This window comes from Hippichthys cyanospilos, chromosome 18 (assembly GCF_059441005.1).
Source record: "Hippichthys cyanospilos isolate Australia breed blue-spotted pipefish chromosome 18, RoL_Hcya_1.0, whole genome shotgun sequence".
Classification (NCBI taxonomy): Eukaryota; Metazoa; Chordata; class Actinopteri; order Syngnathiformes; family Syngnathidae; genus Hippichthys; species Hippichthys cyanospilos.
Genome location: NC_142386.1, coordinates 3707373 through 3718539, shown reverse-complemented (window position 1 = coordinate 3718539; position 11167 = coordinate 3707373). Strand labels below are relative to the sequence as shown.

At 39.1% G+C, this 11167-nt stretch overlaps 1 protein-coding gene across 2 annotated transcripts; it reads right to left on the bottom strand.

Annotated features, from left to right (window-relative positions):
• Positions 1 to 127: 127 nt before the first annotated feature.
• On the bottom strand, positions 128 to 8217 carry LOC148408505 (ras-related protein Rab-6A). Of its 2 annotated transcripts, none has more exons than XM_088440075.1 (8): positions 7862 to 8217; positions 6743 to 6801; positions 6610 to 6663; positions 6340 to 6445; positions 5714 to 5825; positions 3240 to 3333; positions 2088 to 2154; positions 128 to 1300 (listed from the first exon to the last, which is right to left on the bottom strand). In XM_088440075.1, exons 1-8 carry the CDS (start codon positions 7929 to 7931, stop codon positions 1236 to 1238), a joined length of 627 nt encoding a protein of 208 aa, XP_088296201.1. In that variant the 5' UTR covers positions 7932 to 8217; the 3' UTR covers positions 128 to 1235. The 2 variants fall into 2 exon arrangements, with proteins under 2 accessions (XP_088296201.1, XP_088296200.1); XM_088440074.1 differs by lacking the exon at positions 3240 to 3333 and adding an exon at positions 4117 to 4210 and having other exon boundaries at positions 7862 to 8216.
• Positions 8218 to 11167: the final 2950 nt, after the last annotated feature.

The following is an 11167-nucleotide window of genomic DNA, read 5'->3' as shown; positions in this document are numbered from 1 at the left end:
TCAGCAAAATACTTAAATTTGCAAGCTAATGGCAGCATTTATATTTTAGCAGTGTATAAAAGAGCATGACGTGAAACAAAAGAATCTACACATCCTCAAGTGATTGAGTGAGTGAGTGAAATGCAGCAGCGATCACAAGTTCATTTTATTTTTTCTTTTAAATCAAAACAGAATCTACTGTAGCCTATATAACTTTCTGTAAATACGGACAAGGTTAAGTTGTAGTGACAATAGCATGATTGAGCAGCGGTTGTCTGAACATGATTACAAAATAAAAGATTTCATTAGCAAATCAGAGTCTTATCAAGATGGATGGATTAGAAACAATAAAAAAGAAAAAATGACTTCAGTAGAAATAAATATAACAACTCATTGTAAATAAATCACTGACAAAAACATCAAGAACGGAAAAAAGCTAAAATAAAGTTTCTAATAAGTAGATAGAAAGGAAGCCCTGGTTTTATGCTAACATGCACACTGCATCTCCATTCATATTTTACATTTATTATAGTGATTCTGTATATATGAGATATTTATCAAACACTATAATTGAACAAATTGCTATATGATACTCTTAGAAGATTAAAAAAAACTATCAAATAAAAAGGGTAGAAAACAGAAGCCAAGAAAATCAATTCAAACAGGAAGTCTGCGTGAGGACGATAAAAAGGTGTGGAGATGTTAGGTTTTAGTGTGGGCGTCATGTTTTTGTCCTTTGAGGTTTTGGCGACATGCTGGGAATTATCAGGAGATGGGTGACCTTGCTGGTAAAGGTCGTTCTGACATGTCATGCCCGTTTCAGTCTTTGTCGAGCTCTCGCCGCGTTAACGCCCGCTAGACTTTTAGTGCAACAATATTACGCAAGAATCCTCCGTGATGTCGACAGATCCACATTGCACTAGATACTCTTAATGCGATACTCTTTATTTAACATGCTAAATCCATTTGGTGCCTTTGTACACATTTGCCGTCCGGCTGAAAAACGTAGTGATGTTTACACAACCCGCCGCAGCGTCTCATTCCATCTCCATCCGAACGGCCGAGACGTCTGTGAAAACTCTTTGCATGTTTGTGCGCAGCAGTGCAAATATCGATCGGAGACTTTAATGGCAGCCGGACGAGAGCGAAGGTCTCCGTTCTCCGAGGGGTTGGGGAAGTGAGGCGGATGTAGTGGAGGGTACAGAAAGAGACAAACAAGCCCGGTGAGAGAAGCGTTCCCCACGGACGCGGGGAAACTAGCAGGCGCAACCGCCTTCGCTGGCGGGCTGCTCGGGCGGCTTCTCCAGCTTGATGTCGATCACTGAAGGATGCGTGAATTAGGGAAAATCACTTTTTTTGGGGGGGGGGGGGGCTGATCCGATTCCTAGAGTCTTAACCACTAGTCAAGTGGTTCTCAACCTTTTTTTCAATCAAGTACTCTATAGTGAGCAAAAAGCATTTTGGGATTTTGGGTGTGCTGTGTTTCGTATGGAGTCAAAAGCCAAATAATTTTCAAATTAAGAACAAATGAATTGGAACATAAAGCAATGTGCTGCTTTGCGTTATAGTGACTCCTTTGCAAAAGGTTGTAGGCCTTTATGCTCTTTTATACAAATGTGCATTGCCAGCAATGACAATTTTTGTGTAATGTCATCTGTTTTATTTCTGGCTTGTCTGCTGGAAAATTGTCATGTATGGCAATGCGCATCTGTGTTAAAAAAAAAGTGACAAAAAGGCATGCAACGTTTTACAAAGTCAGAATAACAATTTAGTAACGCGTAGCTTTGGGTTGCAATTAATTTGCTCTTAATTTGAAAAGAAAACTGTATAGGAGCCTCAGCACTGTTTTACAGGTTTTTTTTGCCGCGATTAATCAGTTTAAACAGCACTGTTTTTACTTTTTTGAAGAATCATTTTTCATATTGGAAAAAAAAACTTATGGCAATAATAAAGATTGATATGATATGCTTTGCCAAATCTGCCAACCCGACAATGACAGGCTGTAAAGCGATCTGTCACTTTTTTTTTTTGCCCCTGACGCATGACAAGAGAGAGTGACATGGCCACATTTGACAAGACATGCTGCAAATGTCCACACAAAAGGATACTGTCCTCTCTATTTTTGTCCTGTGTGGTGTCCATGCCAGGAAGGGCGGCTGCCACGCGACGGAAAAGCTGTAAGACGGTAATGCAAATCATGTTTTTTTTTTTTTCTGCCAGGGGAAGGAAATTGAACTGAAAAACACACTATGAAAATCAATTGAAGTCACTTGGATGTCAATTGGAATGATCAAGCATGCACTCCACTGGAGCTCTCACAGACAAAAATGCACACCAATTAAAAAAAAAAAAAAAAAAAAAAAAAAGAGGGCCTTTTCTACTGAGGGAGCAAAGACGATGTCAAGTGAACGATGAATTGAAAGAAAGTGAGCATGTGTTGTATTACGATTGTCAACATGCGGCAAATAGTTTGGGCATCATACTCCCCATGAAGTGGAATGTTCCAAAGGAGTATTAGCGGTAGGCCCGAAAGAAGAATTGTTGAAGATTGAAGAATTGTTTTACATCTGTGCTTAACTCTTTCAGTGCCATGGCCGAGAATGATCCTCTTTTAAAATAATCATAAAAATAACGAATCAAAAAATTCTCGTCAAATAGTTTTGTTTTGTTTTTTTTAATACAAGATAGTGGATACTCTTGTCTAGTGCTTGTCTAATATTAAGCCAATTCAGCACTATCTGCAAATGAATCTGTGGGGAAAACGTGGCCTATTTTTCATCATTTATGTGAGAATTAAGAACTCAAAATCTTAAATGTAATATTGATTAATGATTATTCAGCTTTATGGTTAAAATGATGACTTTTGCAATCCAATGACTCCGATCTTAGTATTACTTCTTGGCATTCCTCTAATACTCCTTGATCGTGAACTGACACATCTTTTGATATGTGTGTACATTATATTATTATTTCTCAAGATCATTTTTCACTCCATGCAACACAAAAAGCTTTCGTTTTTAAATGTTGCGCTGTGTAGATCGCATATTTATATACTTTATACAGCCAAAGATGGATGAGGTCAAACTAAATTCACTTTTTTTCCAATTATTCTGCCGGATCTTTATCATCAAAAGACAGTCAGCGTGAGCGGCCACACCCGTTTACGTCCAGCCGCCGTTTTGAAGCGCGCATGCGTGTCAAGCCGAAGCCACTCGATGGACAGCATGAACGTACACGCACACACGTCGGAGGAAGTGCACCTGTTTGACATTGTAGCCTGTCTTTGCACTTGTTTCAATAAACAGAACATTCATGTCTTTTGCCCTCTGCTCGCCCTCCTCTGTGGTAATCTGTCTGTGATCAGTCGCAGTTTACGGCAAACACACAAACGCCCCCGCAGACATACAGACAGACAGGGAAAGGGGGGGGGGGGGGGGGGGGTAATGGGAGAAAAGTACAGGTTCAATATTTTCAAATGAACGAAAAAGTCGTGCTCAACCCTGCTCCTGCTGCCACCTTTTCTCAAAACCAAAAGTTCACCATCTGAACAACAAGGAGGAGGCCATGTAGGCCAGAGGTCCCCAACCGCCGCTCCGCGGATCATAACGATGTGGTAATTGCACCATTTTAGTTTTATAGTATATAACCCCCAGAGATTGAAAACAAGTTCAAATTTACTGCAGCCTCTTCATTCCTCTTGAAAACTGTTCGCTTATCTGTCAATCTGTGTTCTAACACACACTGAGGAAAGAACGAAACTATTCCTATTTTCTATAGAATTCGAGTATGAAAGACAATTGATTTGAAAAAGCTTTTATTTTGAAAACTGTCCGGATTCCCTTGTATTTGTTTCGGTCACCTGAGTGCCAAAATTTCACTTACAAATAAGTTAAACGAGTAATAAACTGATGTCTTCGGGGAGGGGGGAGGTCCATATCAGGTGAAGAGTCCCACTAACGGTAGGTTCATACTAAATATAAAAAGGTTGGGGAGCCCTGATATCAGCCAGGTGTGTTCTTAACTACATCTGCTGATGCGTGAATTAAGATTGGGAAGTGGGGGAACTTTGGGAGGCGTGGCCAAGGTGGCAGCGTCGGTGGCGAGGTGACTGAGCACGACGCTCGCTCTCCGGCTTACCTGTTTTACGTTGTAGCCAGCTTTCGCACTAGTCTCAATAAACATTACATTTAGTTCTTTGGCTTTCCGCTCGCCCTCCTCAATAGATACTTGCCTGTAGTAGATAAAGGGGTTACATTTGGACATCACACCACAATGCATGAAATATGGAAAAAAAAAGTTAGGTAGACATTCTTAGCTGATCCTCTACAGAGGTAGATTGATCTTTTATTGTTTATCCAATTATGATTGTTTTTTGCCCATGTAAAACAGCTCTTAATTAAATGATAACAATTTGTAGCTCTCCGCATAATTTGGAGTCCTTTCTGAAAAATCTTGAGGCCACAATATTGCATCAATACACTGGCTAAAAGTAAAGTGATTGTTGATCGGGGTGTCCCGATAAAATTGTCAGCCGATATGATACAAATACTGCAACCGAGAGTACTGACACTGATTCCATATATCAGCAGGAATGTACATTCTTTTTTACATACATTAATTACATTAATTTTTTATTTATTGTGTGAAATTTTAGAAGATACTTGACTTATTGATATGATTTAAAAAAAACTGTCTCAAAAACAGTAAAGTATGAGCCAAATATTCGGCGTGCATAAATTGGGACACCCTAGTTGTTATCATGAAAGTATTGATGCAATATATTTCAACAGAGACCAAAAATAGAAAAACATATTTAAAATCAGAATTTAAATAGATTCCACTGAATACTTACTGAAGAAGAAGAAGAAAAGGCTCAAGCTGGCAAGCAATGATCTCATTAAAGCTTGATTAATGAGATTTTTACAAGCACAGCATCTAAGTGTAACCTTGCATGACAGACCCCCTGACAGCTTATCAAATCTGACTAATATTGACAAAAATGGATGTCAAACTGCTACCTTTCATCAATAAATGACAAATCGCCTTAATACAAACCAAAAAGCAAAAACTGCTGCCAAAATCACCATTACTCAGTTCAGACGAAAAGTTGACTTAAAATTGTGTGGTTATGTTGTACATTTATTATTTTACCATCTGCTCAATAAATGAAACACAAATGAGTTTGTACAAGAAAGCGTTTGAGTATTTCGAATGTGATTGTGAGCAATGCTGAGTTGTTAGCATTTACACCTGCCTCCCTCTGCATTGCAGTGCTCTTCCTGTGCATGCACGCAAAAAAATCCAAAGACACACGAATATATGTCTGCTTAAGTGAGACTGGAAGCCAAAACCACTTTCACGTTATATAACAAATTATTTTTTAACTCCCTGTTTTTACCACAACAATGTCTGATGGCCAGGAAGGCCGGCAAAGCAAATTATTAACGCTCATTTGCTTCAATGGGCAAAAGCTCAGAATATGCTGCTTAACTCTGAAAAGAGAACAACGTATGTGTGATATTATAATATCATAACTTTATAATCACACTGCACTTTTAAAAGTGAAAGTGGATGAAAATGCCACTCAGCACTGACATCCAATTGGAGAAGAAATACTGTAAGTTGCCGCATCAGGAAACTCTGAAGCACTCTGTTGTGACGTTCCAGCAGCAACAATCAATGCCTTCATTAGCATGCCTGCTGCCAAGGAATCAAGGAAGGAAGAAGAGAATACCTTTTGTCTGCGAGGTCTGTCTTGTTTCCCACCAACATGATGATGACATCACTTCCTCGCTCCGTTCTCACGTCGTCAATCCATTTGGTCGTTTGCTGGAAGGAGTTCACGTCTGCGTAGGACATGAAGAGAAAACCGGTAAACGCAGAATGTGGTTTGACTGGTCGATTTGGACCGATGTTTTGCAAAGGTATGATGATAAAAAACAGTGGTACACAACTATTTTCAATGATGTATCTCTTGTAATTTTTTTCCCCCCTCGACCAAGTAATGCCTAAATAACGTAAAGACTTAAAACACAGTGCTGTGTCAACTCAATTTGTGGGGTATCTCTAAACATATTCAATTCAGAAACACCATTAGATTGTATCACATCATCTGTTTTATTTCTGTCTTATCTGGCAAAAAAATTGCATCAAGAATGACAATGTGCATCTGTATAAAACTCAATTAAATAAAGGCATATGGCATTTTACAAAGGAGTCACTATAACACAATTGCTTCATGCTCCAGTTAATTTATACTTATTCTGAAAAGAAAATTGTACAGTTCCTGTTACTGCAAATTCATTCATCCAACACATAAGGAGTACACAAAAAACATGTCTGAAAGAAATCGCCACCTACTTGTGATATCGTACACTACAACAGCGGCGGCTGAGTCTCTGATGTAACTTGGGATGAGACTACGAAATCGCTCCTGGCCTGCCGTGTCCCACAGCTGCAATCTGATCTAGGAGGGGGTGGGGGACATGCCAGTTATGCTGCTAAATTGAAAAATAATACTTTTCGCTTGTCCTCATGCCAGATGGTGTGGCTGTCGGCCCACAAAGGACTAAATAAAATAGACAAAATCAAAACAAGTAGAACAAAACGAACACAAAGCATAAAACTTACTGTTCTGTCCTCGAGGTACATGGTTTTTGACAGGAAATCGATCCCTATGGTTGCCTGAAACATCGCACATGGTGGTCATGAAGTAGATTAAGCATTACGCCCATAAACCTTTGATTTTGATTGTTGGCCTCACTTGATAAGTGTTGTCAAAGCTGTCATACATGAACCTGGTGATCAGCGAGGTCTTCCCCACTGAAAGCAACATACATAACAAATCGTGAATTCTTAAAACTAACAAGTTCTCCTGCTGTCTTTTATTGCCCTGTTATGAAGACATGTAGAAGGTGGAAGTCATGCACGCTTGCCGGCGTGGACTGTGACACGGAGCCGACCGGCCTATCATTTACATGACACATTGACTTGATGACTACAGGGCCAAAGTCAACATGCTTGTTTACAAAACTGCAAAATGCCACACCGACACACAGACTCGGTGGTAGGCAGCTTGCAAGAACATCATTAACGCCCAGGGACACAGTCATGTTCTCAAACTTAAGCTCTTAAAGCGTGTTGTTAGGATGCAGAATTTAGCAGGAGTTTCAGAAGAACACATTTTGTCTAAAGTGAAATCATTGAATTGCAATCAATGACTGACAGCGATGCAAACAGTATATTGCTTCATGTTACAAAGCACAAAGATGAGTCATGCAGACATCTAGTGCAGTATTAATACTTAATATTGTATTGGCTTGAGGTATCACAACCCTCCTGGGAGATTGCTCTTAAAACGTTGAGCGTTGACAGCCCTTTAACTTCACGGTGATAAATAAGGATTAAGGATTGTTAGTCAAGCCATTATATAGCAAATTTTGTGTCCTGTTTGTGAGAATGGGTGGGACCAAGATGGAGGAATGTAACTGACCAGGTTGTTAACAAAACATAATACCGGGCAGTAGTAGCTTAAAAAATAATTATAAATGATATAACAAGCGTCAGAAGATTTATATCGATTTACTGATCAACTGTCAAGTTGCTAATCCATCACCATTATATCTTGACGAAGCCAATATAAATTACATCAAACTTGCACGTCAATTTAGTCATTTGAGGTTGGATAAATCGAGCATCCGTTGTGAGAGAGAAAGCAATTCAAGAAGTATGTATGAATACGCTACGTGGCTAGCCTCGACACTCGATGGGCGCAAAGCAAAGCCACAACACACCCAAAGTCCATAGCATCATTTTCAAGTGGACACTTGATACACATATTTTGATCAAATTGCGCTAACACCCACTTGGGAATATGACTTACCACTCTGTTCCCCGAGGAAGACCAATTTAAATTTTCTGAGTGGATTTCCAAAGTCTCCGGCCGTGGACATGGCTGTGAAACAAGCTCTGACGTGACTTCTTCGGAGCTTCCAGCTAGCAAGCTAAAGCGAGCTAACCACTTGTTTAAAAAAAGAAATCAATCTCTGGAACGTCGAGTCGCTTTGCCGAAACCAAGACAAGCGCCACTTGTATGTGGTTTCTGTTGTTAAAACGTCCCTTTCGGATTTCCAGACACTTTTTGGACAACTCACCGCCGACCTGCAGACAAGTTAGCATTACAGTACATTACTTGTGTGACATGTCTACTGGCTAGTTGCCACCGTGGGCGATCTTCTTCTGTGTACGTGAACCAGCCCTAAATTGGCGTGCTGCCCTCTAACGGCGATAAATATAAAGTGCAACAATATTTCTAACCAAATCCAGAAGTGTAGTTTTAGTAGCGGTACAAATTTCTGTGTTAAAAAAAAAAATCAACTAATTGCGTGGATCCTACATCTAAGTAAAAGTAACGTGAAAACGTATTGACTCCCAAATACGTAAACAAGTAATACTTTAAAATGTTTTTCTTAAAATAAACAAAAAACAAAACAAAACAAAAAAACGTTTAGGTCATCCACGGAGGCAGCAAGACACTTTTCACATACTGCTCTTATTTAATAAAATCAACTAAATGTGCAGTGCACTTGATAACACTATTTGCCCACAGGAAGGCAAATTGAGACAATTCCTTACGAATAGTTGTAATCTTGAGCTCTACACGAGTTCATTTATTAAAATTCATATCAACATTGGCTATTAAAAAATGCTAATATGTAGTTTGTGAAATGTTCACTGTAATAATGCAATAATTTCCAAAAGTCTTAGGTCTGGATTTTTTAGTTCTATTGTTGTAAATCCTTTAAATCTGCATCTTGTTTTATATATATATATATATATATATATATATATATATATATATATATATATATATATATATATATATATATATATATATATATATATATATATATATATATATATATATATATATATATATATATATATATATACACACACACACACACACACACACACACACACACAAAGGAATGAAAAAGATAGTATATTTAAAGTACTGCAATTGCATTTTACATGACACTCAGCACAGCAAATGAAGGCAGTTTTACACAATAGCCCTGCAATAAAATCTCCTGTCGAGGCCATTATAATCTCCAGTTTTTATTGACTCAATTCAAGAGGGGTGTTGATTAATAATCATATTGAAATGCTGTAATTTGTGCCGCCGTGAAACCAACTTGACATACATTGACGAAGAGGAATTTTTATAGTAATTTATAAACCGTTTTGCCTTGCTGTGATATCAAATCAAAACTGAAAGAATTCATTAGGCTCTGTTGTATTACAGAAAAGTGGGGCGCGGAAGCCACGAATAATTATAATTAGAGTCACATTTATTTTACTGCGAGGGTAGTTTAACTGTTTCCAACAAAACCTGAGCGAATAAATTGAGAGCAAGAGCATACAAGGAAACACCGGTGCTTGTTTACATGCGTGAAGTGTAACGTGACCTTCAGCACAATGGTATTTCCAAGTACATTAATTTATCTTGGTGACAAGATAAAGCCTATTTTCCAAATTCCAACAATTCCCATACTATGAATGCAGAAAACCATAGCCCAGTTCAATAGTGAATCAGAAACACACATAATCAAACATTGCAGAATGCTCCCTATAATTCCCTTTGCTGCTGAATTGTGTTGTGTTTATGTGCATTCTTGAGCTGTAGGTCATTGGAGACACACCTGCGACTCTCGAGCTGACATCCTACGCAGCTATAGTCTCCATCTGGCTGATGCCAGTGCTTTATTTGTGCATGATTTTTGAGACCCGAGCCTTGCCAAACTCGAGCCATCCCCCTTCACTGCCCGCCCCCCCGTTGCTGCTCTCCTCAATCCCGCCATATGTCCTTGGTATGGGAATGACCCCAAGATGCTGAATGGACAAATACGTCTTTCAAACTGTCCCCTCTTACAGCACTTCTGAGTGGGTATGTGAGATTTTAACAAGGTTTCTGTAGGTACTTTCACATTTGATTTACGGCTTTTAAAGCTGCCATGAGAGGAACAGAGCGTATTTTCAAATTAAGAGCAGATTAATAGGAACATGAACCATTTTTTTGCTTAATTGTGTTGCAGGGATTTTTTTGCAAAATGGTAGTAGCCTAAATTTTCTTAAGTTTTATGCGGCTGAACACTGTCCTCTATAATACTGTTATCCAGCAGATGAGCCAGAAATAAAACATAATGTTACAATTCAACTACTGAAGTTGCTTCATAAAATATGCAATGAGATACTATGACAAAAATGTTATAAAATTAGAACTTAAGCCGCAACTTTTTTCTCGTTTTGAACCCTGCGGCTTATAGTCCATTGTGGCATATTTGCATTTTCTGCCGACCTCAAGCTGTGACTTCACACGGACGTGCCACTGCATTATTAACATCTGCTATGCTGCGATGGTTCTCAAAATTTCATCAATGAGGTACCCCCCGCGATTGTATTTATTTCGCATTTAACATTTATTTGGTATTTAGCATTGTATTTAAAAAAAACAAACAAACAAAAAAACAACAACAACTCTAAAAACAGTGTGTTGTGCCATCTGTGCTACATTTAGGCTACTTGGTTTAATTCAGTAGCCATGTCAAAGGTTTTGTACGTTAAAAAAAACCCTCAAAAACATACATAGATGAGATACAGAATCGGGACTGCACCGGCAGAGCATAGAACCTATTAAAATCTCACAACCCCCCCACCCCATTTGAGAACTGCTGCTATACTGCACCCAATCTTATGTGGATGGGGAAGCCCTTCTATGACTCATAAATGTCACTTACCCGCAACTATTATTCTCAGCCAGAAGAAACTGCACACGCAGAAATATGGATTTCTTGAAAGGGCTGCCTATTTGTGAGCATACCAATGACGCACTTCTGCCTACATGCGCGCACATGATGAAGGGAGACCTTCCCATCTTCACGTCACCTTAATATAAATCTAATGAATGCAGCTTTCAATGTCACAGCAAAGTGCAATACAGCACTCATGTCTCCTGAGAGGGATGGGGAGCACGCGGGATGTAATGAAGGAGGATGGGGAGGAGGGGACGTGGGAGTGAACAGAATGAAGAACATAGGGGCCGATTAGAGGAGGGAAAATGGGAATGGCATCAGGGTTGGGTCAGGGTAAATTCGGTGTCTTGTCATCCCTGACAGCAAAGGCGAAC